General features: G+C 44.6%; 1 protein-coding gene and 1 long non-coding RNA gene across 2 annotated transcripts in view; one reads left to right on the forward strand and one right to left on the reverse strand.

The window, feature by feature from the left end:
• Window positions 1-1,299: 1,299 nt before the first annotated feature.
• The window catches only part of STAB2 (stabilin 2), an 82,375-nt gene continuing 56,985 nt past the window's right edge, over window positions 1,300-26,689 (reverse strand). Inside the window, exons 42-67 of the mRNA XM_054631551.2 lie at window positions 25,644-25,715; window positions 23,599-23,718; window positions 23,139-23,186; window positions 21,364-21,447; window positions 21,131-21,277; window positions 20,187-20,312; window positions 19,806-19,865; window positions 19,248-19,424; window positions 19,072-19,161; window positions 17,729-17,875; window positions 16,544-16,600; window positions 15,472-15,595; window positions 14,346-14,495; window positions 12,498-12,602; window positions 12,052-12,159; window positions 11,226-11,419; window positions 9,687-9,828; window positions 7,794-7,927; window positions 6,931-7,096; window positions 6,592-6,698; window positions 5,495-5,614; window positions 4,570-4,728; window positions 3,879-3,986; window positions 3,065-3,193; window positions 1,935-2,054; window positions 1,300-1,350 (exon numbers count right to left, since the gene is read on the reverse strand). Coding sequence (XP_054487526.2) covers window positions 1,300-1,350; window positions 1,935-2,054; window positions 3,065-3,193; window positions 3,879-3,986; window positions 4,570-4,728; window positions 5,495-5,614; window positions 6,592-6,698; window positions 6,931-7,096; window positions 7,794-7,927; window positions 9,687-9,828; window positions 11,226-11,419; window positions 12,052-12,159; window positions 12,498-12,602; window positions 14,346-14,495; window positions 15,472-15,595; window positions 16,544-16,600; window positions 17,729-17,875; window positions 19,072-19,161; window positions 19,248-19,424; window positions 19,806-19,865; window positions 20,187-20,312; window positions 21,131-21,277; window positions 21,364-21,447; window positions 23,139-23,186; window positions 23,599-23,718; window positions 25,644-25,715 — 3,045 coding nt within the window. The remainder of the gene's footprint in view (window positions 1,351-1,934; window positions 2,055-3,064; window positions 3,194-3,878; window positions 3,987-4,569; window positions 4,729-5,494; window positions 5,615-6,591; window positions 6,699-6,930; window positions 7,097-7,793; window positions 7,928-9,686; window positions 9,829-11,225; window positions 11,420-12,051; window positions 12,160-12,497; window positions 12,603-14,345; window positions 14,496-15,471; window positions 15,596-16,543; window positions 16,601-17,728; window positions 17,876-19,071; window positions 19,162-19,247; window positions 19,425-19,805; window positions 19,866-20,186; window positions 20,313-21,130; window positions 21,278-21,363; window positions 21,448-23,138; window positions 23,187-23,598; window positions 23,719-25,643; window positions 25,716-26,689) is intronic.
• Window positions 1,591-26,689, forward strand: part of LOC143694090 (uncharacterized) — a 218,745-nt gene continuing 193,646 nt past the window's right edge. The window contains exon 1 of the long non-coding RNA XR_013182294.1: window positions 1,591-1,767. This is a non-coding gene — a long non-coding RNA (uncharacterized LOC143694090). The remainder of the gene's footprint in view (window positions 1,768-26,689) is intronic.

Genomic DNA, 26,689 nt, shown 5'->3' on the forward strand with positions numbered 1-26,689 from the left:
TTTATTTCCTTCCTTGCCCTTAATAATAGCTGCATCAACAACACTGGATTTGCCCCCTGCCTTGTTCTGAGGGAATGCCTGCTGGGGTAGTTCCCAGAGAAATTAAAGCTTTCCTGGGCTTCCCTCCTGCCTCTGTAGACTGGGGGAATGTTACTGCTTCCAGAAAGAAAACCTTTCTTTTCTTGGTGTTTTGTGTGGTTTTTTTTCATGTTCTCATAAAGATAGTTAATATTTTGATGGAAGGAGGTGACACTGAATCAAACTCAAGTTTGATCCACCTCTAATGGTGTGTGGTGACAGTGGCAGCTGTTGCTGCTGTGCTTGGTAAAAACACAGTGTGTGAAGAACCTTCAGGCCTGAAGAACTGAATGTAGACGTTACATGGCAAGGGGATGTTCATCCTCACAGTCCACTTGGCACAAAAATGGTTCATTTGGACATATCCACTGTCATCCAGTGTCATTTGAAGTCCAGTTTAATTCAGCTGTCTTTGAAGATGGCCGTGAGATGCAGCTTTTGACCACAGCTTCAATTTTACTACAGGTGAGGCAACCCAGTTTCAGGTAGGGGGGAGACAGGATAGCCAGAAACTCAAATGCTGGTTTCTTGAATTTATTTTTCTGTTCCAGCTAGACATCACCTGCATTTCTTACTAAAGCTGCCTCAATTACTGCTTCACTTTGGACAGTGAGGTGAGATGTAAAGCAAACACCAAGCCAAGGTTGAGGAAAGACAGAGAAGCTGGAGGAGGCAAGGGGGACAGTCAAGGATGGCTGTGTTTCCTGCTGATGACTATCTAACAGGAAAGTATACCAGCCAAAAAATCCCCTCCATTTAAAAATAGAAGTTTACCACATGTTCTGTTTCACACTTGCCTGTTCTAATTGTAACTGAGCCAAAATGAAAGCACAGGCCTGCAGTACTAGAAAATCTAGGATATTTGCCAAGTTAGCAGCCCTGGGTGCTTGTAACCATTTTAAAGTGTAAAGAAAAAGAAAAGCAGTTAAAAGGCAGGTGAGTGAAAATCAGCTTCTTTTTCCAGAGAAGTGTCTGCTTCTGGGTAGGTTAGTTGAGACTCAATTTTGCTTTTGGCACTCACAGTTGGCGCTGCTCAGATTCAGCCAACACTTCTGAAGTTGGTATTTCTGTGAGCTATATAGAAGGCATCTTAAAGCTGTGCTCTTTTGGTTTTTAATTTGTAACAAGATTTTATTCCCTGTAATGTAGGTGCTCTTTTTTTTTTCACAGTCAGCGTAAATAAAAATGTGTTTATTAGATGACTAATGCCAAATTCAGTTTTTAATTCTGATCATAAGGACCGCTCATCACAAGCTGTTGGTCATCTGAATCCTATAAAGTAGAATAAAAAGAAAATCAGACTGCATTAAGAAACAAAAGTAACATTTTGGCAAATTTGTCCGTACAGATGGCAGAGTTGGCACCTGACATTTCTTTACCAAACAAGTCCTTTTACTGAATGCAAAATGGTGCATTTTGATTTTAGACTCTGCACGTTCATGAAGCTGCAATCCTTCCTTCCCTGAATTCCCAGCCCCCTCCCTGCTGGGTTTCAGATTCTTTGGAGTGCTAGTGTAGCTCTTAGCTGCATTTGTAGCGAGCAGCCATGAAGACAAAATTAGAAGGCTTTTTAAGTTTTTATGGATGTGTCACTGTCATCCAGTGTCATTTGAAGTCGAGTTTAATTCAACTGTCTTTGAAGATGGCCTTGAGATGCAGCTTTTGACCACAGCTTCAATTTTACCACAGGTGAGGCAACCCAATTTCAACGGGGGGAGACAGGAAAGCCAGAAATTTAAATGCTGGTTTCTTGAATTTATTTTTCTGTTCCATCAGGACATTTTTGTTTTATAAAGTCATTCCCTCTTACCATTATATTAGTAGTGTCTCAATCTCAAATCAAAATGAATACTTACTGAGAAAAGATCATAAGTAGGTTCTGGTGAAGTCAGTGTTGAAGAACTTTCATATGAGGGGTTGGTGATATTTGAAGGCTGTGGCTTCTCCAGTGGCGTTGTGTCAGTGTCATCTTTGGACTACACAGAAGCACACAAACTTGCTTAAATGTCATCCTCTTCCCCCAGTGCATTAAGTGGGGCACTTGAGCCTCTCTACCAGCTGGTGCACTGTTGTGATTCAACTGGCTTTATTGTCTAAATCTGTCTCTGGGCACGAACTGGGGGTTTGGTTGTGTTTTATCTCAGGTCACTTAACACTGGTACCTCTTTTCCTCTCCCTTCTTATTTTTAAGCCTCAACAAAAAATAGGAGGAGGGAGAGTGGCCCTAGGGTAAAAAGTACTTGGTTAGTTGAGGGCTCTATTTGAAACGGTTTAAAAATTTCCTCTGGCTCTTGGCTACTGGGTTTTGTTTCTACAAGATGATTCACATTACCTGCAGGACTAGAACAGGAAGGGACTTCTGTTCACTTCTAGGTAGAATTTCTTTTGGGCATGTTCTTGTATGTTTTGTAACATTTTTTTCTCTCATCCCTCATCTCTGTAGCTTAGTTTGTTGCTGGCTGGTTTTGCATCTACGTGTTGCTAGCAAAATTAGTTAAATCAAGCATGAAACTGCATCGGTATAAAAACCTGAACTTTTTCAGTTTGTTTGTTGGATCTGGCCTTTTTCCTATGAAATGTTTCAACCTCCAGAACAACAAAATTGATAGTAATGGAGGGAGGAGAACAGGTGCCCTTTCAGTGGTTGTAATTCCTCTCTTCCCTAAGGGTGAGCTTCTTTCTGGGGAAGCAAGGACTTCTGCACTGTTGTGGTGCAGTTAAATCAGCTTTGGGCCAGTCCTTGGTGTTGGAAGTGTCTGTGTGAGGAGACATTTGGGTGGAGGGGTCTGGGGCAAATATGAACTCATGCCCAAGGCAAGCATGTGAGCTTTCCCCCCTTTCTGTGTCTCAGTCTGAACAGCAGAAGTGTGAAGTGACCAGGAATGTTTCTAGCTTAATCAAATGTATGGAAAACCTGAGAGTTATGAATTTGAGAAGTGCAGTTGTCCCTCCCCTCCCCAGCTTTGTGTTCCCACCTGCCACCTACCTTGAAGTGCTGGAAGCTGATGTTTTTCTTCCTGAACCTGAGGTAAGAATATCCAATCAGAGCCACAACTCCAGTAACTAGACAGATGCCAAAGAATATTCCTGTCCCAGTACTGGCATGGAGAGGAGCCTGGAAAAAGGGAAGAGGGTGATTGAGCTTTGGGTGGGCACTGGTCAGCTTACAGCACCCAAGCACATGCAGTGTCCCTTTGAGATATGCTCTGGTCCTTGTGCTTGGGCTGTTCTTGTGCTTGGGTTTCCTGGTAGGTGTTCCCTAGAGACATTTGAATGTGGCCTTTTGATAGAATCACAGAAAAGTTTATGTGGAAATAGATGATGGAATCCAACTGTTCCCCCCAGCACTGCCAAGCCCATCACTAAACCTTGTGGAGCAAGGAGATAGCTGTGTAACTGGGAGAATTTTCAGGAATTCATGCAGGCAAAAGATATCTATTTTTAAAACATTGTTTTGGATAGGAATGAATGCCAAGGCAAGAGTAAACAAGGTGCCTTAAAAGCTTGAAAGTGGAAGAACTAAAATGGAGCTTTTAAAAATCTCGTTATGTACATGAGGTCCATTATTTTTCATACAGAAAACAAATTTATAACTGTGGGAAGAAATTGTTCAGACAAATTTTTGGTATCACCGGTACCTTGTTTTCAACTTCTAATTCTCTTTGAAAGTAACCTTTTAAGCTGAAAGCTGCATATATGTCAGGGAAACTAGGAATATACGAATGTCAGCAGTTAGTTCAGGGTAAAATAAGACTGTTACCTCTCCCCACCCCAGAAAACCTGAATCACCATGCACTTACAGGTTCTGATGGAGCCTTTAAAGGCTCTGAAATGATGTGGATTATCCCATTGGAAGCAATTATATCCCACTCAACAATAGCACTTCTGTCCACATACCGGATCTTGCTCTGCCAGGAAAAGAAGCAATGAGAGCTGAGCTTTGACCCTTCTCTCTCTGGTACTGAAATTGATACTAAGATGGTTTCTCCACCTCAGTTGCTGAGTGGTCAGTTCACCAGAGAGAAACAACATGTGGAAAAAAGCCAGGGAAAGTTACACTGCTGCCTCCCTGGACATTAGCCCTGGCTGGTCATGGTTCTCCTGTGCATGCAGTAGCCATCATCATTACCTGCATGTTGCCTTCATGTTGCTCTGTCCTTTTTTTTTTTTTTCTTCCTTTCTAACTGAAGGTTTTTGTGATCTTTGTGAAGTTACAAAGCTCTGCCTAGAAGTGCAGTGATTCCTGAGTGCCAGGCAGCCACTTTCACTGCAGAGGATGCCACTCGAGTTTGCTGGCTGGAGTTTGCTTGCAATTTCCAGTTTGCCAGCTTCTCTCCTGCAGTCTCTGGACTGCAAAGAGCCTTCTGAATTCAGTTTCTCGTTGCTGCCCACTCTAACCTCATCAAAATGCTCTCCAGATCAGTGTGTCACCTGATTACAGGGTATAAGAGGAGGAAAAGCACAAAGATGGGAAATTTATTACAGAGGTACCTGGTCAGCCATGGGGACTTGATGTTCCTGGCCCCCCGTGCTTGTAATGAGGAGTTTTTTCCCCAGACGAGTGAGAAGGGTTGTTCCATTGGTCAAGTCCTCATAAAACATGATATTGGCATTAGATAAATGATACTCAATGTCTCTCCCAGAAAGGGTCTGCAATGAGGGCAAAATACAAGGAGTGTTAATGGATCTCATTCATCCTTTGGATTTACTAGTAAGCTGTGTGCCTGTGACCTTTTTCCCCTCTGCAATTAATGCTGCAGCAAGTGCAGCAGCATCAGAGGTTATTGGGAAATCTGCATGGGAACAGTGGGACCTTCTGTCCCTGCTGGCCTCTGATGGCAGGACCTTAATTCCAGCAGGACAAAGGATTTTACTCTCTGTAGGATGACCTGAAGTGATGAGACTCAGAGATACTCCAAACAGCTTGAAGATGTGAACCAATGAATAAACCCTTATGAATTGTTTGAAACAGTGTGTGATTGAAGGAAGGAAAGAAAGAATAAAAAGAGGAAAGCATAGAAATTAAGTCAGGAATGGATGCCTTTAACATATTTGTAGGAAATACCAAAGCTCTATGCTTCTTTCTTCACATAACTGTGCTCCATGCTAATGAGCCAGAACAGACTTCATCTCAGGCAGACTCCTTTGTACCAGGGTAACTAAAATCCCTGGTGGAAAAGTCTCTGTAGTGACTTGAACACTCAATAACCTTGCACCCCTAACCATGGAAGGGAAATGGAAACAATGAATTCATGCCTTTTGCGAGCACAGTTTAAATTCTTTAGGGTTAAGCAGAAGTCACATCATACTAAGATTATTTTTCTAAGCTTAAATTTCAATGGGATGCAGAAACCCATAATAGCTGTTTAAGAAGTGTTATTAGAACAAGGAAGGAAAAAAGGAGAAAAACCCTGACCTCATTTTCCTTTAACCCGCTGTTGTTGGGAGCAAAGAGGGTGGCCTGCACTGACAGGTCTGTGAGGTGCTGCAGGAACTCTCTTCCCTTCCTGGAGGTGTTGGAGTAAGCCATGATGTCCTAAGCAGAAAGAAAATCCAGCTTTACTAGAGAGCAATCATGCACTCCTGTGTGGAGAGCAGAAAAGATGACACTGTACAAATGACAACAAAGGAACTCTGTTATTAGCCATGAAGCAGCTCTGGAGTGACATTCCAAAGGAAGTTTGTGGAGGGACATTCCAAAACCCAGCTCCAGCTGCTAATTTAATGAGTATATATTAAAGTGATTTGCAGATGTTGGGCCTCTGTTATCTTTGAGGCTGCTGATACATATAGTGCCTTTCTGAACAGTGACAATAAAAGAACTCTTAACATTTTGTCTTTTCCCAGCAGCAATGCAATGAAATTCCAAAGCACAATGCCTGTTGTGATGCTTAAAAGGCTGTGCAGAGAGTCTCCTTTAAGCTAAAGCTGCACCAGGCTTTTAATTCCAATTGAATTGTAGAACCCAGAAACCTCTTTGGAGTGAGTAATTAAAAAAGTAGTAACTAAGTTCTGGTTTGGATTTAGACCAGATAGGTGCAAATTTAGACCACTCTGCCTTGGTGGGTATGGGATTCACATTCTCTGAACCCAAGAGAAGCAGAGAAGAGAATGATGAAAACAATTCTTATCTCATTTGCTGCTCCTGTTGTTTTGTGAACAAGTGGAATGTGTTGGAAGATAGTTTACCTGAAGGAATTTGGTAATTGGATTCTGGTGTGAATGTTTTGTTTTCTTGACCAATCTCTGCAAGCTGTGTTCTGATGGTCGGTCACAAGATTTTGTTCAGTTGAGTTCTTGTTCAGTTTCAATTTAGATGTAGTGTAATATAGTACAGAATAATATAGTATAATAAAGTAATTAATTAGCCTTCTGAATCAATGGAGTCAGAGGCATCATTCTTCCCAGACAATGGGGTTGCCTGATTTACCATAGGTGGGCTAGCAAAGCAAACCCTGTGTACAACACTCAGGGCCTGCTTCGCTCCACTCCCACCCCAGCCTTTGTTCCTACCGAGAGGAAGTTGGTCAGTGTTGGGAAGGACATCAGCACTTGCAGCAAGTTCCCACTACAGGAGATGCCATCCCCCACGTAGCCTGGCTTGCAGGTGCAGTTCACCTCTGAAAGGAACAAACAGAGAGAGCTGAATGGGCAAACATCCTTTCCAAGAAAGCTTTAGGCTGCCCTGTGCCTGAAAAACTACTTGTAAGCAGCAGGTCAGGTTTTCTTAAAGTTAAAAAATTGGCAGAGTCTCTTGCAGTGTTATCTACCAGCCTGTGGCTGATGGAAGGAACCAAAATCTGGGCTGCTGTTCTCATTTTTACAGAGGGATGAGGCAAAGGCCCCTCTTACCTTTCTCCCTGTAGCAGAAAACATCCCAGGTTTCGCTCAGGTTGACTCTTCTCCCGTAGTCCACGATGCCGACGTATCCGGAGCCGCAGTTGGGGGAGGAGAAGGCGGTGGGGTAGCCCACCCTCTCACCATCCAGCCAGCCAGCAGAGCACAGGTGGTACCTTGCCTGCACAGCCAGAAGGGAAAACTCAGGGGAAAAGCCAGGTGGTGGGGCTGGGGAACTGCACATGGAATGAACAGAGCCCCCGGGGCACTCAGGCAGCACCTGCCCTGCCAGCACTGGTCCAGCCTCACGTTTTGCTAAAGGTGCCTCTAAACAGTGTCTTCCTTCCTTCCAGAGTTGGAAGGAGCCAGAAAGAGACAGTCAGTCTGACTCACTCTTCTAAAACAAGTTTTGCAAACCCAAGTTGGGATGCTCATCACACTGACATCATCCATGTGTTGTCTATAATGTGCTCAAGGGAGGCAATGTGGAAATGGGTCTGTTAACAGCATTTGAGAAAAAGATTCCTGGAGACTTACTTTAAAGAAATAAATTAAGCATAACTCTGAAGTGCACATTTCTTTAAGAAGTGTTAATAATTAAAATCCCCTTGAAAATACTCTGAAAGTCTGACTACCTCTCACCCCAGCATCTCTAGAAACAAGAACTTGGCAAACGATTTTAGTGCTGTGCGAGCATGCATGAAACCAATAAAAAATCTGAAAATTGCTCCCAACCAAACATACCCTGGGGCATGGGAGAAGGAAAGGAGGGAAAATGATGCTCATTAGCACAGAGCAGCCCCCTTGCTCCTCCCTCTCCATTTACTCTGTGTCTAGGTGCTATTTGGGGATATCCTCCCTGGGAGAGGCCTCCTCACCTTCTGTGCATACAGCAGCTGCTCGTAGGTAGCCATGGTGGCTGACTCATTGGCACAGGCCTCCCTGGCCTGCTCATAGCTCATTCTGTACTGCCCCACGGGGGACCTCAGGTGGAACACCCCCACTGTGGTGTCTGCAAAGAGAGACAAGGACCAGCTCCTCCTGAAGGGCCTTCCATGGTGCACAGCCAGCTGTGCCAGACAAACACACGTGGATTTTGTGAATTGTCATCAGAGCAGATTGATTCCTCAGGGGTAGCGCTCCTACCTGGACTGCCCTCACACAGGGCTTCATGATAAATTCATGTTCACATGTAATTGTTATTGCAATTAACTTTTATAACCATTTATTGCTGGCTAGGGGCTATGTACAAATTACGGACAGGATGGGACTGCTAGGAACTCGTTTTGAGCTGTTTTATTTTTTAGCATCAGTCTCATTACATGGTTATGACAATGGGAAGATGCCAGCAGCTCACATCTTAGCACACTAAGAATGTAATGTTACAACATACTTTAAAAGTTTTTTGACCAATCACACAAAGCAAAAACATACTGACAGTAGTTCTATCCAACCACTATAAGCGCATGTACCTTTGGTTAAAACAATGCCTGGTTCTTTAGAATACAATACCTGCTTGTAAGCCTTAAAACACAATGCACAGAGCTCCATTATTAAGCTTAAAAGTTCCTAATATCTTGCTAAATATACTTTTCTGCAGCTTAGGGAATTATTCTAGACAAGCATTAATACACAGACCATTGTTCTATTTGTCCTTACTCTTCTACTTCTCACATAATTTTTCTGCTGACCAATATCATGGCTACTGCTTAGCTCTAATCACAGCTCTGCTGTCTCTGAGGCCTGCCTTTTGCAGCTTTCCCCAAACCCTCTGATTTTAAGGATTCCCACAATGTTCCAGCTGTAATCTCATTGTTTCATGGGGACATTAAGTAGAGGCCTGAGTGAGCTTACAGCTCCTGGTCCCTGGCCTCAGGGCACAGGGCTGCTGGTGTGCAGGGGGCATCCTCCTTGTCACAGACATATTTTCTGAAAAATACCTTTGCTGGGATTTTTCTCCTGAGAAACTGAGAGGCCTCAGAAACGAAATGTAAACAATAATTGTCTGCTGCTGTGGAATGTGGCAGGTGCATCTTTGATTGGGGTTGTTTTTACATGATGACCAATCACAGGTCCAGCTGTGTCAGGACTCTGGTCAGTCACATAAAATAATAAATCAGCCTTCTGAAGCATGGAGTCAAGATTCTCATCTATTGGAATATCATCCCAATATTACTGGGTGGAATATGCCTGGGCTCTTCTGGCCCTTGCTGCTTGACCAGAAATGGCAACTGTGGTGTTTTCACCTCAGAGACACCCCTGGCTGGCTGTATGTTGCAGCTGGCACTTGGAATAACTCCAGGCAAGCAGGAATTCAGTTTTTACCTCTATTGGAAAGGCTTTAGGTGAGGTGAAGAGGAAAAGGAGACAGATTCTGCCGGCGGGTTAATCCAGAGTTTCATTCTATGGTCACAGATCTCCGAATCTTGGTAACAGCTCCAACAGAATCCCGACCCCATGGTCCCGTGTCTTTTTAAGCCCGGGTAAAGGGGAGGGGGTAGGTGTGCCACCAACCAGGTGGAAAGGGGGGCAGTCTCAGGGGACAATGACACCTGGACTGGCCAATGACCCCAGGGCTGAGAGGCATCTTTTGAACTGCACCAACCAGACTGACGCCCTTGCTGGAATGTTAAGATTGATGGACAGCACTTAGCAAGGGGGAGAGGAAGGGAGAGGTTGGCACACCTGGGAAACTGGGATAGCTGAAACAGGATATTGCTTCACACTGCAACACTCATCCCTTCCCACAAACACCCCCCTACCCTGCTCACCTTGGAAGTGCAGGTCAGCACAGGCAGCGTCGGGGTGGCACTGCCCGTTGTCCTGCAGGCAGCGGTCCAGGGGCAGCTGCATCACGGAGCAGTTCAGCCCATCCCCAATGAAGCTGCTTTTGCATTCACACCTACGTCTGCCCTGCTCAGGGAGAGAAGGAAAAAGGGCAAGACAAGCATTTAAGTGATGTGACACTGGTGTTTCAGGCAGCATTCTGAACTGGTGGGGGAATTTCACTTAGATATAAGCAGGAATGGACAAACAGAAGAGTTGCTACTAACAAGTGAGCCAAATATTTACACATGTACTTGGATGCTTTGCTGAATTAACACCAAAGCATAATTTCATCCACTAAGTTAATAACATGCACTGGAGGGTTACATGACACGTAATTCACAAAAAACTAATAGCAAACATATCAAAATGATATTTAAATGACTGGGCATGGAAACAAGCATGGAATTTAACAGCCCACCACTAGTAATAAATGAGAACTGTAAACCAAACAGGAATTGGTGACATCCAGGGACTGTGATGGTTGACAGCTGGAATGAATTATCAGCAAGACTTTTCTAGATCAGTCTAGATCAGCAAGGCAGCTCAGGCAAGACACCAAAATGGAATGGAGAAGTGATCCTGCAAGCACCAGGACAAATGCTGGGTCAAGTCACCTGCACAGGTTTTCCCTAACCACACTGACTATGTGGATCATGGAATGGTTATAATGTGGCTGCAGAGCTTTTCAAGTCGAGTTCAAGCAGTCAACAAGTGACATTATTCCTCCAGCTGTCCCTTTGTTTGGCTTCCAAAATGTATTTATTTTAATCCAAGAAATTTGTGTTGCAAATAAGGATAGACAGTTAGCTAAGACTGGGACAGAAAGACTACATATGCAAAACATCCCAGCTTCTGTGTTACCCCATTCCCCAGAGCAAAGATGTTAAAGTGTTTCTCAGCCTTCAGCTGAGGCATATCACCATGATATTTTCTGAAAAATCCCCTTTGCCCAGGATTTTCTCCTGGGAAGCTGAGAGGCCTCAGAAAAGAATGAAAACAATAATTATCTGATTGCTTGGGAATGTGGTCAGGAGATCATTTGCCAACAGGTGCATCTTTGATTGGCTCCATGTGAATTGTTTTTAATTAATGACCAATCACAGCCAGCTGTGTCAGACTCTGAGGGGTCAGTCATGAGCTTTCATTATCATTCTTGCTAAGCCTTCTGATGTATCCTTTCTCTTTCTTTAGTATAGTTTTAGTATAGCATTCTTTTAATATAATAAAATATCATAAAATAATAAATCATCATTCTGAGAACATGGAGTCAAATTCTCATCTCTCACCTCATCCTGTGGACCTCACAATACCACAGCCATACCAAACTGATGTGGAAAGTAGGCTGGAGCTAAGTAAAGGTTGTTTTGGAAAACAGATATTTAGAGAGGTACAGGGTGTGATCCAGCCAGAGGAGATTTCTGCTGGCACCAGGGAGAAACTCCTCAGACTTCCCTGCTGGGGACAGAAATAATCCAACTTACAGGTCCTGTGACAATGCAGAGGGCATGCTCGTGGCAGCCTCCGTTGAAGCCATCAGCACAAGGGTTTATTGGAAGGCAGGTAAAGCCATCTCCCTTGTAGCCCTTCTGGCAGCTACAGAAGACTTTCACCCCGTGCTGTGTGCATTCCGCTGCCTTGTGGCACCCACCATTGTTCTGTTTGCAAAGCTCTGCAGCTGCAGGGAAAAAAAACACATTAGTAAAGTCTGCTTTTAAAGAGGATGTTCTTCATAAAGACAAACCATCACCAGTTCTTTCACACTAAAAATACTAGAATACTTGTTGGGGGAAAAAAATCTGTTTCCATTTCCTGAGGCATTACTGAATTTCTATTTCAGTAGTCAGAGCCTTAGGGCTCTGACAGCCTTGTCAGGATGTTCTTGATTCAGGAGACGTGGTACCAACCTTCAGATTTCTGGCCAGGTTCACTTTGGAAGATGTAAGACACCTGTCTGACAAAGGACAAATCTTTCTGTAGCAGTGCTACCAGGGAACTGCCTTGCCTATGGCCATAAAAAAAACCCATAGGATCATTTTTGTTGGAAAAGCCCTTTGATATCTTTGTGTCCCACTGTAACTCCTCTGAGGGAAACCCTGCTGTCTTCAAAACCTGACTGAAGTGCACTTGCTGCTCCTGCTTGGCAAAGTCTGGAGAAGTCTGATTTAGAAAAGCCGGAACTCCCTGTATCCTAAACTTGTTTCACCCGCTGCAAAGTGGAAGTTTTTAGGGTGGGCAGTAACTGCATTGCTGTGTGTGTGCAGGAGGGAAGAACCTGCCCCGTGGCCCTGGGCTGGGGTGGGAGCTCACCTGTGCACGTGATCCCGTCCCCGTCATACAGGGGCTTGCACTGGCACGTGTTGTTCTCCGTGCAGACGGCATTGGGCGAGCAGCTCGGGGAGCACGCTGGTGGCAGAGCTGCAGGGAAGGCAGGACAGCTGGAATCAAACAGCTCTGGCAACACAATGCCCTCGTTTCATGCAGGAGGAGAACCCTTAGTACCAGTCTGGCTAACTGGAAAATTTGTAAGGATTTTATTTTTTGGACTGCCACAGCCCAAAGCCTCTCCACAGGGGAGGTAGGGACTCATATTGCCTTATCAAAAACGAGGAGACAGTGGGGTGAAGGGAGCAGAGTTCCTAAGTGCTCCTGACATTTTTTGACCCTTTCTGTGTTATCTATAGAAACCTTCTGTTGAACTGCAAGTAGTTTCAACCCCTAGCTCCATGGACAGACTGGTGAGAGCAGGCAGAGACCTAGCTTGGTTTCGCACAGCCGGCCAGTCCATCCTGTTTCACAGAAACATCGTCCTGTGGCTGAGTATCCTTCATCGCACTGCCCATTGTTCTTGCATTCACAAGCTGGAAAAGAAACACAGAGATCACGTGCAGAGGGGGAAAGTCTTTCTCTAGAGAAACATCATCATGTCAGTTTAGATACAGTATTGCCCAGAAATAATTTGGATGAGTCTGCCTTCATGGTATTTCACCATGAGGCCAGTCAAGCGGAGGACCAGATTTTCCAGAGTGGGTGAGCAATTGTCATCCTTGGAGGTTTTCAAGTCCTGACAGGATAAGTCCTGAACAACATGAGTTCAGAACTGACCCTGTTTTGAGAGGGAGTTGGGCTAGAGACCTTCTGAAACCCCTTCCAATCTGAGTTAACCTGCAGTCCTGTGATTTTATAATTTATATTTGTTCAATGTGAAAATGAAAATGAGTATTGACCTGCACAGGAAACTGCACGGAGAACTGTGTCAGGAAAGAGTTAACAGCTGAACTGAAGACCCAGACAAATCAGTCCTAATGAACAGCACCTGTTAATTGTGGGGAGGCCAGAGAAAAACAAGGTGTGTTGAGGGACAGTGCTTGGCTGCTCTGTGGGAGAAGGTCCAGCTGAGTAAGGAAGCCAGATATGAGGTTAGTAAGCTTTTCTGTAAAATGCAGACAAGTTACCTCTAATTTCTTTTTTTAGGGTTTCAAGTATTTTTGTGACAAAAAGCTTTTGGATTCCTTCAGTTTCCTTTTATAGCTGAAGCTTTGCTACTTCTGCCCTCCAGCCTGAGGTGTAATGGTCTGTTTAATCTATAGGTGATGTTTTTCCTCTCCTCTTTGGGCCCTGCAATAACTTATGTGCTGAATCCTTCCTAAAGAATGATTCATGGCTCTCTGTTTTATAATGTTATGCTGCAGCATCCTTTATGGTCTTGTCCTTCTTCTTGAAATACTGTTGCTGTTTAGAGAAGAAAATTATGTGGGATTTGTGGAACTGATTTTTTGCATCCCTGTCCTGCTGCAAAGAGCCTCACTTGCTGGCTTTTTCACGTCATTTGATTAGTTAATTTTTGTCTGACCTAAATCTACATCAAAAGGAAGGGGCTATAAACATTTTTTTCTCTTAAATTTCATTACCTGGTTTCAAGGTAATGGCTCATACGTTTTATGCTGTGGTGTGCTATAAAGTGAATGAATTCTAGGTAGTTATAATCCTGAGAATCTGTGTCCTAGCCTGTTGTTTTGCCTATAACCTCCCCATAATATGTGCCTCAGGAGCAGCACAGGGTTAGGATGGAAGCATTAATGTTGTAACTTCTTATCTGAAAGGCTTTATGTCAGGAAAACTTTTAAGTTTAAAGGCAGATATTGATCTTGCTCCCACCTAGTTTACTTTTGAAGCTACAGAGAGGTGGATTTTGTGAGCAGTTGCTTGTCTGTCCCTCTTCACAAACAGCCCTCACCTTGGCTACTTTTTTCCAAGTAGCACATGGCCTCCTTCATTGCTTGAGGAACCATGTTACTAAAATCCTCTCTTAAGCTTTATGGGGATGGAGGAGAAAGCTGTGCTGTAGCTAAAACCGCTTGTTGCTGGAGGCCCTTGCTTCTTTTCTATTGCTGATGTACAGCGTAAGAGTAGGAGGTCCTGTGCAGACACAGCCCTGCAACCTCTGCATGCCCTCGTCTCCTCCTCCTTTCTGAGACCTTGTGCCGCGCCCTGGCGTGAGGAGGCACTCGGGATGTTCAGAGGCCAGCTTTCCTTGGCTTGCTCAGAAACCCCTTGCTGGCAGAGCAGTTCAGTTTGGCTGTGGGAAGGGAGCTGAGACGTACGCCTGCAGGTGAAGCCGTATCTGCCCGGCAGGCAGAGCTCGCACGCGGTCCCGTTGAAGCCGCCGCTGCAGCGGCACTCTCCCGTCCCCGTGTACCCGTCATCACAGGAGCCGTGGCCATTGCATGGGGTCTCTGGGCCCCCTGGGCAAGCTGAAAGGTTGGAAAGGAAAAGTGGCTCTTTAGCTCGGATGCATGTTTATTCGTTGTCACTGTTGGTTCTCTAGTGTTCTGTAAAAATCATGGAGCGGGGAGTGCCTGTAAATGCCTCTCTGCTGAGGTGTGTAAAAGTGGCTGGGACACCTGGGACTATTGTGAGACCTGTGCTCTAAATTCCTTGATACACTTCCACAGCTCCCATCAGAAAGGTGCTGAGGATCCTTCCAGCCCTGACTTGTGGATGCTGTTATCTGGCTGCTTGCTCGTTCAGACCCATCTGTGAATGGCACTTCCAAAATCAATTCTTGAGTGTCTCTGTGGGTCTGTGTGCTGTCAGGGTGACCCCAAAGGCCCCACATGCAGGGGATCTGCATTTGTCTCTCTGTGAAACCAGAACAGAGCAAGCTGGCAGGGCTGTGTGTGGCTGGCAAGATCTGCCAGCAGAGATCTTGACCCCGGTGGGGGCCCCAGTGCTGCTCCCCTGGCAGGTGAAGGAGAACAGTCTGGAAGTGTGTGCTAACAAACTGCTGAGATGGAGCCTGCCAAATCATCTCCACCTGTTTAGAACTACAACTTCTGAGCTTACTCTGCTGATGAGTGCACTTGCCTGTGGCTGAGCAATTATGCACTGGTTCTCAGGTGTGTGCTGGTGTTGCTGTGTCGACCTGAGTCTGTGTTTAAAGGACTTTCTGCTGGTGACCTGCTCAGCAGGACAGCCTTTACTCTCTGTAGCACTCCCCTGCTATCCCCATGGAGTTTTAAACTTGCTCTAAATGTGGAGAGATAATCTGAACTGAAGAAGCGCTTAACACCTTGTGCTCTTCGGCTCTTTCAACCAAGCTGCTTCATTGTGTCACTGGTCTCTCCTCATACCCCTTATCCCAGTTCTCCCAGTTTTGCCTGCTGGCTGCTACACAGCTGTCCTGGGGAAGGGGCGGGCACAGGGTGGCCGTGTGGGTGGGAATCCTACCTTGGCAGTCTGGCCCGAAGTAGCCCTTGCAGCACTTGGCTACGTGGATGACCATGGAGCAGTTCCTGCGGCACCCGTCCCTCCGCAGCCCGTAGGACTCGTAGGTGCACCACTGGATCCCTTCCTGCGGGCCGCGAGTGGCAGCACGGAGAGAGGAGGGGGAGCACACAGCAGAATGAGCGCTGCTGAGGGGAGTTTGGTTTTTTCCTCTTTAAATTGTAATTTCTGATGGACATTGAATCAAAATGTGACTTATGAAGAGGGCGGGTGGGAGACGCCCACCCTCTCTGACTCCTGACATGCTAGGCAGCATTCCTGGGAGTGCAGGGGCTGCTCTGGAGTCACCTGAAGCACTTTTACACCAGGTGCTGTGTGAGACCAACAAGCACCCACCACCACCCTCATGTTTACCCAGGGACAGCTTTGTCACTTGTTATAGATGGATAACGAGATGATTGGCTCTTTCTATATATTAAGAAAAGCTTTAGTGCTGTACAGTTATGTTACTGTAGTTTAGATGTCCTCTGTTCTCCCCACAGTTCCCTTTCCCCCCTGTACTGTTGCCATCAGACAGCCTGGGCTGTCTAGGACAGGTACAAAGAGGCTGCACAGGTGTCCCTGGCATGGGGCAGTGGGGAATGGAAAAGCTTGGGGGTGCTTAGGGGGGCAGCATGGCAACACCTGACCTCCAACCCAGTTACAAGCAAGCATCTCCACTGATCAATGGCAAAGAGGAGCTGACTGACAGACTTTGGGAGGGCTGGGCTGGCTGATGCCACCCCCAGGGGTATAAAAGACTGAGCATCCATCTTGAAGATGAACCAGCCATGTGAGGGCAGTTCCCAGCACTGCAGCCATTTCCTTATGTAGTCCTTTCATTGTATTTTTGTTAATGTTTAATAACCCTTTTTAAATTTTCAAAGTGAGCAGTTGTTTCTCACAACTTAATAGTGTGGTAGAACTGTCAAAAGTTCTCTTTTTATTTATTCTAAGAAATTTTTTCTGGTTTGCTGTTGTGAAGTATAGAGAAGAGCATGTTAGCCTGCTTATGTGTGAGATTTGGATGCTTTACCTTTGGTTTTGTCCCTGGAGGGCATTTAGAGTTACTGAAACAGCTAGCACAATGCCCCTGGAAAAGGGAAAAAAAAAAGTATATTAAAATAATGGCTACAAAAGGCTATTTGACTTAGACAAGAAGTTTGTTTTATGAGAGCAGAAAAGGTAAAGCTTATTGCACTTAAAAATTAATAGAAAACTGTGGAGGAGTAAGAGAGGAGAGTGACAACAAAATAGTTGCAATAATTTAGTGCTGCAAAAATGCAAGAAAATAGTTTTGATACCGGAATATAGGTTCTGGAAGAGGAAACTGGCCTGGGTTTACAGAAGGAGGGACGAGATGATGCATGTTCTTCAAACAAGTATTGATGTCATCTGTATTAGACCTGGATGTCTAATTTAGAGTACAGAAAAACGTTTGCTTCTCAGGAACTGCTTATGAGATGTGAGGAAATGGTATCTGTTTAATTTCATTTAATGACATCATAAACAAAAGGCAACGTGGGAGGATGGGATATCCACAATTGTTGGTTTTATAATTGAAATACATGTTCTGAGAAGCTTTTTTAAAGACTGATTGCCTGAAAGTTCTTTTACTTCTAGGAAATTTTTCCATACTTTCAAGTTAAATTGAAGTAAACTTGGTCTTGAAACTGTTTGAATATGACTTTCAAAATTTCCCATTTGTGAGACACATCAAAACTTCCTCCACGCTAACAGTGCCTGTTCAGGTGTGTTAAAAACAAGAAATGTCAGAGACTGAGCCAAAATAGGCAGCTCTCGATCTTGTGTCCTTCATACCCTGTGCTGCTGGAGTAGCAATGCTGCTCTTTTTTAATAGGGAGCTTTGTAAATGTGATCTCTATGGACAAACCTGAACTTCCACTAATTTAAAAGCACGACAGAATGATTTGTCCTTGCTCGAATTTTTGCTTGCAAGTTTTTTTACAGTCTTCAATGGAACCCCCTTGTCCTGCGTGCTGCTTTGGGTGGATACGGGATGTGTGCTGTGCACCTGTGAGGCATTGTGCTGCACTCCTGAATCTCTCTGTGCCCAGTGCAGCAGGTGCAGCCAGCCTGCAGCAGAGGGGCTTTTCCTGGCAGGAGAGCCAGAGCTGCAGGGGGTGTTACCCCACTGGAGGCGCACATTGGGGCCTGGCTGTGTGTCTGTCGGGCTGGGGGGACCCCGTGGGGCACTGACCGTGATCTCCATGGTGAGGAAGCTGTCGCAGCGGCCCCCCAGGCTGGGCTCTGTCAGCAGGCAGCTGATGCCGTAGGCGACGCCGCCGTCGAACTCCAGCTGCCGCTGCACCACCTTGCACTGCCCGTCGTTCAGGAAAAGGGCGCCCTGGGAGAGGGGGACAGGGCAAGTCATGAGCTGCTCCTCCTTGGGGTCCTGCCCTCTGTAGGAATGCTCTCAGGGCAAGGTGGAATGTCAAACTATCCTGTCAGTAAAACTGATGGCTAGAGGGGCTCAAACCCAGTTTTGGGGACTCTCTTCCTATGGGCAGATGTGTGTCCAGCTCTGGAGTTCCCAGCACAGGAAGGATGTGGACCTGTTGGAGCAAGTCCAGAGGAGGGTCATGAAGGTACTCAGAGGGCTGGAGCACCTCTCCTATGAGGATGGGCTGAGAGAGTTGGGTCTGTTCAGCTGGGAGAAGAGAAGGCTTCAGGGAGACCCTAGAGCACCTTCCAGTCCCTATGTGGGGATATGTGGGAATTGGAGAAGGATTTTTAGCAAGGGCATGTAATGATAAAACAAGGGATAATGGCTTTAAACGGAAATAGACTGGATTTTGGGAAGAAAGTCTTTACTGTGAGGTTGGTGAGACACTGGAAGAGAGTTGTGGATGCCCTATCCTTGGAAGTGTTCATGGCCAGATTGAATGGGACTTTGAGCAACCTGGTCTAGTGTAAGGTGTCACTGTTCATAACGGGGGGGTGGAGCAAGATGATCTTCAAGGTCATCCTTGAAGTCTCCTTCCAACCCAAATCATTCTATGATATCTTTTTTTTCTGAAGAGGACACAATATGCCAGTCCTATAATCACAGATTTATCTTATGTGTCTTTAGACTTAGATGCTTGCCAGGTATGATACGATACATTTGACAAGAAAAATGTGATGTTGTTCTGGTTTATCAGGCTATATGTGTGCCTGCAACCTTAGTTTGGAAGTGCTGACACACCAGAGTTGGCATGCAGATGCTGCATTCATGGGGTTCAAAACCAGGCTCTTCCTAGTGGTTTTGCACTAAGAAAACTTCTACTACTGTAGAAGTTAAAGTGTGCTGGTATTTCAGTTTCAAGGTGACTGAGAGCTGGTTTGAACAAATAGCACCTTACAACAGAGCAAATGGCAGCTCCAAAAAGTCCTGCAAACCCTACAGTTTGCTGAATCTGGTGCTGTGGTTCTTGACATGGAGGGGTGATGACCAACAAAGTTTTGGTGCCACTGACCCTGCCTGGGGGCTGAGTTTGGGCTGCAGGAGCTGATCCTGCAGCAAGAGCGAGGAATAAACGCGCCGGCAGAGCGAACACTTACGATCTCCCCGTTATCCCCACAGCTCACAGTGAGGTTAGAGCCCTGCAGGGTCTTCAGTGGGGTGGAGCTGGGGAGCTGGTAGGCCAGCACCTGGGAAAGAAAAGGAGAGCTGCACAAGTCTGGGCTTACAGTGTGTGTTCTGCCTGTGGAAACGCTCCCAAAAGGCAAGGGCTTACCGCAGCGTCGCGGACAATGTGGAATTTGAGGTACTGCACCAGCTTGTTGGTGTTGGACTTCTTGAAGAGGAAGTCCTGCTGCTCCTGGGACAGCCCACGGATGGCTGTGTCAGTGGGCCAGAAGAGTGTGACTGGTTTGTGAATGGGGTCATTGATCAGCCCCAGCAGGTTGTTCTTCTGCAACACAGCAACAACAGAGCCATTAATGCCCTGTCCAAAGTGACACTGACCCTGTGGGGTGAAAGTCAGGTGGAACTGGGGTGTGGTGCTCTGTGGGCTGCCTGCAAATAGCTTGACTTTAATGTGTGAGTTGAACTTGATGTGCAGTAGGACAGAGCTGAGTGGGGAAGGGAAAGGTGGCTGTGGGTCTGCTTGACAGCCCCAAACTCTGAGGGAGTGTGACTGGTGGTGAGCAGGGTTCTTGTGTACTGTATGGTGAGCCCTTTGGCTCTCCTGATCAAAATCCTACCAATGATGACATGTTCTCTGTGTGTTTTTGTCTTAAAAAAAAAAAATTTACAACCTCTCCCCAGTTGCTCCTGTCTCTTATGTCCTTACCTCTAGCAAAGTGCTGAACAGAATGTACCCATGCTTGGCTGCAACCATTTTAAGGCTTTCCTACAAAGAAAGAAAAGTCAGTAATTTACCTAAGAAGTACATAATTTGGGTATTAAAAAAGTAGATAAGAGCTTGCTTTTTCCTGTAAGTCACTTTTTGTTATAAAATCAAAGCTGCTGTAAAAACCCTCTGCAGAAATCCTCTTATACTGTCCTTACTTTATCTGTGATTCTGGTGAATTTGAAATATAATATTTATTTGTTTTTATTTGTTTGTATAAGGTCTTTTTAGCGTCACTTTTTTGTTGACTTACATGATTTATATATCTGATGGTAACTGTGGAAACCCCCTGGGTTGGCAATGATGATAAGCTGCACATACCTTCTTGAGGGGGAAATCCTGCATCTGTGAAGGGACCAGGATTTGGTTTATGACATGGATCACACCATTTGTGCCAACAGTATCACTGAGCACAATTTCAGCTTTGTTGTTCAAAACCAGCGAGTTCTGGAAAGGCAACATAAGTATTTTTTTCTGTGAAAACTTGTAGGAAAGTGAGGCTGATGCTGAATTTCTTTGATATCATGAGCCCAGACCACCTTTTCTTTGCAGCAAACAGTATTGCAGCTTTCTTTGTTTTATCAAACTCTCCTCATGCTCATAAAGCCAGAGTCTGAGGATAAAATTGCTTGTGTCAAAGCAAGGGTTGTAGAACTTGACTTTTGGAATACCAAGTAAGTGCTGAACTCTTCAGCTGAACAAGCAATCTTAGCTAAAAGTAATTTATTTGTTTTTGTGCATCAGAGGGGGAAAGGAAACTGTTGCCATGACATTTTCTGAAAAATCCCTTTGCATGATTTTTCTCCAGAGAAGCTGAGAAGCCTCAGAGGGAAAGAAAAACAATAATTATCTGCTGCTGTGGAATGCAACAGGTGCATCTTGGATTGGTTCATGTTGGTTGTTTCTAATTAATGGCCAATCACAGTCAGCTGGCTCGGACTCTCTGAGAGTCACGAGCTTTTGTTACTATTCCTTTCTATTCCTTGCTAGCCTTCTGATGAAGTCCTTTCTTCTATTCTTTTTGTATAGTTTTAATATACAATTTTCTTTTAATATAATATATATCTTAAAATAATAAATCAGCCTTCTGAAACATGGAGTCAAGATTCTCATCTCTTCCCTTGTTCTGAGACCCCTGTGAACCCCACCACATTTGGTGACCCCAAGTGAAGAAAAATTCCACAGAAACCATTGAAATTTTTAAAAAGGTGAATGAGAGCGGACTGCTTTGCTGTTCTGTTCCCTGTCTCTCCATGTTTGGTTACCTGGGAGTAGCTGATGTGTATGAAGTCACCCTGGAGAGAGGTGACGTTGGTGATGGCTGTCAGGTCCTTGTAGAGCAGGCTGGCACAAGCCACCATGTGGTACCGGAGCACCTGAGCCATCACTCCTTTGGCAATCCAGTCCTTGACCTGCAGTGGGGAATGGGGGGGCTGAGAAGCAGCTGGGCAAGGCATGTGAGGAGAAAATCTCATTTGTTCTGAGCCCTTTTACTCACCCGTGGGTCACTCTTCAGTATGTCTGTGTGAGGGACAAACAGGGTGAAAGGGCCAGGGCCTGAGATATCTCTGATGGACAAGGCCTGCCAAATGGAAGAGGAAAAAACAGCAATGAGTTAATGCATGTGATGCCACACAGTGACAGGGACTGCCCTGTGGAGGGCAGGGTGGTGCCTGCAGCTCCATTGCTGCCACATGATGAGTTCCCCTCCCTGCAACACAAGGGTGAGAGAAATTGCTCGTGTGGGCTTTGACTCCTAACCTCATCTGTCACCTTTGCCCACAGGTATTGGATACAAGATTTTGTCTTATAGCCATATCTTTATCTCCTCTGAAAAAAGAAACAGGAGATGAGGGAATTAAATTAATTACTCTCAGGAATACAAATGGACCTGGCCTATTGCAGGCACTTTGCAATGACCTGTCCTGGGGTGACTTTATGATGCTTGTATCCCTGATCGAGAGCTCTCTTAAAGCAAGAGGAAGCCACCTGTCTACCATGGTAGCAAAACTGCAACTGGATCATAGATCTTTAGGTTAGCAGGCCAATATACAGGTCTGTTCTGCCTTGAGGTAGAGATTAAACAGAGAGTTGCTGTCACCAGACCCAAAAAATCAGTAAGAGCTGGCTGCATGCTGGCTGTCTTGCAAGATGCAGAGCACCCTGTGATGTTTCAGGGAGGCAGCTGAAATTGTTGCCATTTGGAGATGCAGAAAGGGTAGTAAATTGTAGGGGGATAGAATAAAGGAAAATAAAGATAGTGTAGAGAGTAACCTTACCCCTAAGGAGTTGCAGCTGGGCCAATTATCAAAGATTAGGAACAGGCCTGACTTTAACAGGCCACAGCTGTAACCAATGGGAAGAAGAGTGCTATAAAAGGGTGGGGTGGGTGGTTGAGAGGGGAACTGGAGTCAGTTGGCTGCTTTGTGAAGAAGAAAGAGTCAGTGCTCTGAGGAGATGCCCACAAGGAACACCAAGGTATGGAACTTTTGTGACAGGAGACAACAGTATGGAACCCCTGCAATAAGATGACAGCAGTAAATGAGGGGTATATTCCTGCTTCAGAATTCACAAGAGATGTGCTGGCAGATCCCAGACTGTGAATGGGTGAAAGCTTCAGTTTTATGCCCAGTCTGGAAGTAGACACAGCTCTCTCCATAGAGAGCAATAGGCACAACTTTCCTAGGCCTTTTCCTGGGGAAGGCTGTGAGAAGATCAGAGAAAAGAACGAGAAACAATTCTTATCTCCACTTGCTGCACCTGTTGTTGAGCACATGTGGAATGTGTCATGGAAATTTGTTTACCAAAGGGTGATTTCTTAACTGGCCACTGGTGATGGTGTTTGGATTGATTGACCAATTGGATCTGTCTGTATTGGACTGTCTGTAAGGGTGATGAGCTTCTTAAATAAGTATAGTGTAAGATAGAATAACAAAGCAATTGATCAGCCTTCTGCACTCATGGAGTCAATGCTAATTATTACCTGGCTGGGGGCCTGTGATGACATCTGGAGGCTTCACCTTTCTCTGGCACTTCAGTCTTGATTATTAATAGGTCATTAATACTGTTTTAGTGACACTTAATAGCTTACATTACAGCATCTCAAGTATTAGTGACTGACAATCCAAATCCAGTCCCAATTACACTGAAGGAAGTTGTTGCATACCAGGTTCTTGTCTACTTCTCTCTGCTCTACAATTTTGGAGGGGAAAAAAAAGGACGAGAATCCCCCCCAAAAACCCAACAAACCCCAACCACTCAACCTTTGCTTACCTGTAAGTGAAAATAAAACTTAGATGTGTTGGAGTTCCTCAGAAGTTCCTGCAATTAAGAACAGGACACTGTAACAATGCTGCAAATCTGAGGCAACATCTGTGGAGTGCAAACAAATGCAGCACTCAGGCAAGAAAGGGAACTCCACGTTTGGAGTAAGTTCTGCATATCTGTATTGCTTCTGTCCTGTTCTTACCTTACTCTGCCAAACAGCAGGCTTCTTTGGAACCTAAAACTCCCTAATACTCCAGTCACAATGATTTTCCATTAGGGTTTTTGTTTGTTTTGGCAGTTAAAGTTATCTTGCAGCATCCTGCTCCTATCCCTGGTTTCTTGGATTGGGATAACTTCAAATTCCAGGGTACAGCTTTGTCCAAGAAAAAAGTGATGTGTTTCAACCATTGTATTAACTAACCATGGGAAGAAAAATAGGGGACAGCAAACATGTGAAGCACTTTACCTGGAAGATGTTGCCTCTGCACTTAAATCCATCCCCAATGTAGTTGGGTTTGCAGGTGCAGGTCCTGTCTGTCAGCTCAGTGTCATTACAGACGGCAAATTCACTGCAGCCTCCATTATTCTTGTAAGGGTAAAGTTTAAAATATATAATTCCTTCATTGCCAGGTGTGTAAAACAATTCCAATTCACCTTTCCCCCCCATTTATATAATTCAGAAAGGTTTAATTGCAAGATCTTTCTGAAACCACATCTTGCTGGAACATCTGATGGCATATATTTTCTTCCAAACATTAAAAAGCATTTAGGATTTATAAAAAATAAGTCTCCTTGCATGCAGAGGACTTAGTTTTGATTCCCTCCTTAATGTATTTAGTTCATGATGCTGCGAGGAAGCAAAATATTTGCATGCAAGTCTCACTCTGCACCTTAGGGATGAGTCTTAGCTTCTCTGCCAATGCAGATCTATTTTTATTATTTTTATATAAATAAATATATAATATAGAAATAATAAATATATAATAATATATTATTATTAAGGGGAACTATTTACACACTGTAAATCACTGGGATGGTGCCAGGAGCCTGAATTTATGGAGGAGCATAGCACAGGACTGTCTGATGGCCCAGGTCAGCTGTAACAGGGACTTGCCTTGTCCTTGTCTCTGAAACATCTCCTGCCTGCACCTGAGTCCAGCATCAGGCTTGGAGCAGTGGGTGCATCTCACCCAGCTGTCTGCCTCCAGAGAGCTCCTTGTGCTAAACCAAAGCATCCCTCACCCAGGAGCAGCTGTGGGGGCTCATAGCTCTGCTCAGTCACAAGTAGGTGCTCCTCTGTTACAACCTCAGCTTGCAAATAAGTTTTTATCCTGGGCTTGAGATCAAATTGGGGGAAAAGCTTTCTTTGGTTTTTTTTCTTCTTGTACTTGTTTCATGGTGTCCTTTCTGTTACTGATCGTCTCAGGGATCTTTTCTCATGGGCCATGAGAGGGAGCAGAAACTCCTTTGGGAGCTCCAGTGAGGCCTGATGGGTCAGAGAGACACCTGACTGTAAGGAATGGGTTTGGGTGGATTTCCTGTGGGTTTGGCTTGGCTTAGGCAGAGCCTTGGCTACCTGTGAAGCTTTGCTGCACAGAGGCTTGGTCATTGTGAAGCCAGGCTAGCCTCTGATATGACATTGATGCTCCTCAGGATGATCTTGATTTTTAACTCATAGTTAGCCTGGCATAATTAGTCAAGTGGAATCAAAGCTGCTGGAACACAGCACAGGAGAAAAGCAAGAGAATTCAAAATCATAGGCAGCAATGGCTCATAACTTTAAACTCCCCTTCCTCCAGGTTGTGTTTTTGCCCTTGCTCTTTCATCTCTGCAACCTTTCAAGGTCTGAGAGGCCAGGCTGGGAGGGTGAGAATTGTTGTTGCTGTGCTCAGAGCACAGAGGATTAATGTTCACAGAAGAGTGGATATGTCCCTGCTGCAGCTTGCCAAGAGGCAGAGTAGTACAGCTGGTGCAGAGAGCCACGCTGGCTGCCAATATGGGGCGTGCAGCGTGTGAGCCAGCTTGTGCTAAACAAATGGGGCTGATTTTCAGCCTGCAGTGACAAGTGAGGCACAGAATGGGTGGTGCCATGGCATGTCCAGGGTTGGGTGTTGTGGAAGGAAATGGATTTGTTGGATTTTTGTAGGAATTCTCAATGACAAATAATTTGCTGACTTAGGTTTTGGCACTACAGACCAGGGTCTGTTTTTCTGCATTGAATTTGAGCTGAGGTATTTAAGACTGAATTGATAGGCCATTAAAATAATAGATAGTCCAGGCCCTCCCTTATGTTATGTCCAGGCTGCAGTTGGGGAAAAGCCCTTCCTGCATCTTTAGTTTCTCCCATACTGAAAGAACTAAAGCTGAACCAAGAACACTCAAAGATTAGCCAAGTTAATGTAAATAGATTCTTAGCACACCTAACTTAGTTTAGAATGCATACAACTCCCAAAAGTGTAATTACAATGATTATAATGAGATCTGAAATTGTCTCCTTAAATGGATACTCACTTGTGAACACAGACTGATATAGGTGCAGGTTTTGCCATCTCCAGAATATCCCTTCAGGCAATTACATACTGCCTATGAAGCAAAATCAGAAAACAGGCATACATGGAAAAATGATTGATTTTTTTTTTCAACACACAAATATACAGTTTACTTTTTTTCCAGATAATTTCATTGTGATATGATGTGGAGTTTATTAAGTTAAAAGTACATTATGTCTCCCAAAACAGTTTCCTGGCCAGTATGAGTAACCATAGATTGAGATTGGGAAGTAATATTTTTCATTAGGCTCTATCTGCCTTTTTTTGTCTATCCATCTCTGGTGTGTCTGTCCTCTCTGCTGTCCTGTTCATTTGAAATGACCCCTCTGACATCTGCATGTTATTGTCTTGCTGACAAAACAGGCTAAACCCTCAATTTATTTCCCTCATGTTTTTTTACATAGGTTGGTATTCCTCTCTCATCCCTTTCCTTCCCCTGTGTTTTTTTTAAGTGATGAAAAGTAGCTTCAAAACACCTGGAATTGTGTGTTACTGGCAACTTCCCATGCAGTGGAAATGTAGCTGACATTTTCTCCTGGTTACTGTATTTTACATTTGCAGTTATCACAAAGATGAGAAATAGTTGCAAAGAAATGAATTATATTCTCCAATTCACTCATAATTGTTCTGAAATTAGAATGTACATTTAATATGTTGGAGTTTGAAACTTCAGTGAGATTTCTGCAGCAGAAATAAAACTGGGAAGTAGAAATTAAACTGGGAGGGAGTCTAATAGTAGTGTTTGTGTATTTCCTGGATGAGTGAGAGCCATAGAGAAAATAGATGCATTTGTATCCTATAACTTTGCCATGCTGGGGTTTTGTAGTGGAGGTTGTTATTACTCTGATGTTAATTACATTCTCATAGGTAAGGAAGAATAAACAAACAGGTTGTAGCTACTACTTCTAGAGATCAGCAGGAGAGTGAGTGGGCTCCCTATGCAAGAGCTATGGTTTGGGACATTTTGTTTCCTTGTGGATACATCTGAACAGTGAAGGAAGAAGAGCT

The sequence above is a fragment of the Agelaius phoeniceus genome, chromosome 5, assembly GCF_051311805.1.
Source record: "Agelaius phoeniceus isolate bAgePho1 chromosome 5, bAgePho1.hap1, whole genome shotgun sequence".
Taxonomy (NCBI): Eukaryota; Metazoa; Chordata; class Aves; order Passeriformes; family Icteridae; genus Agelaius; species Agelaius phoeniceus.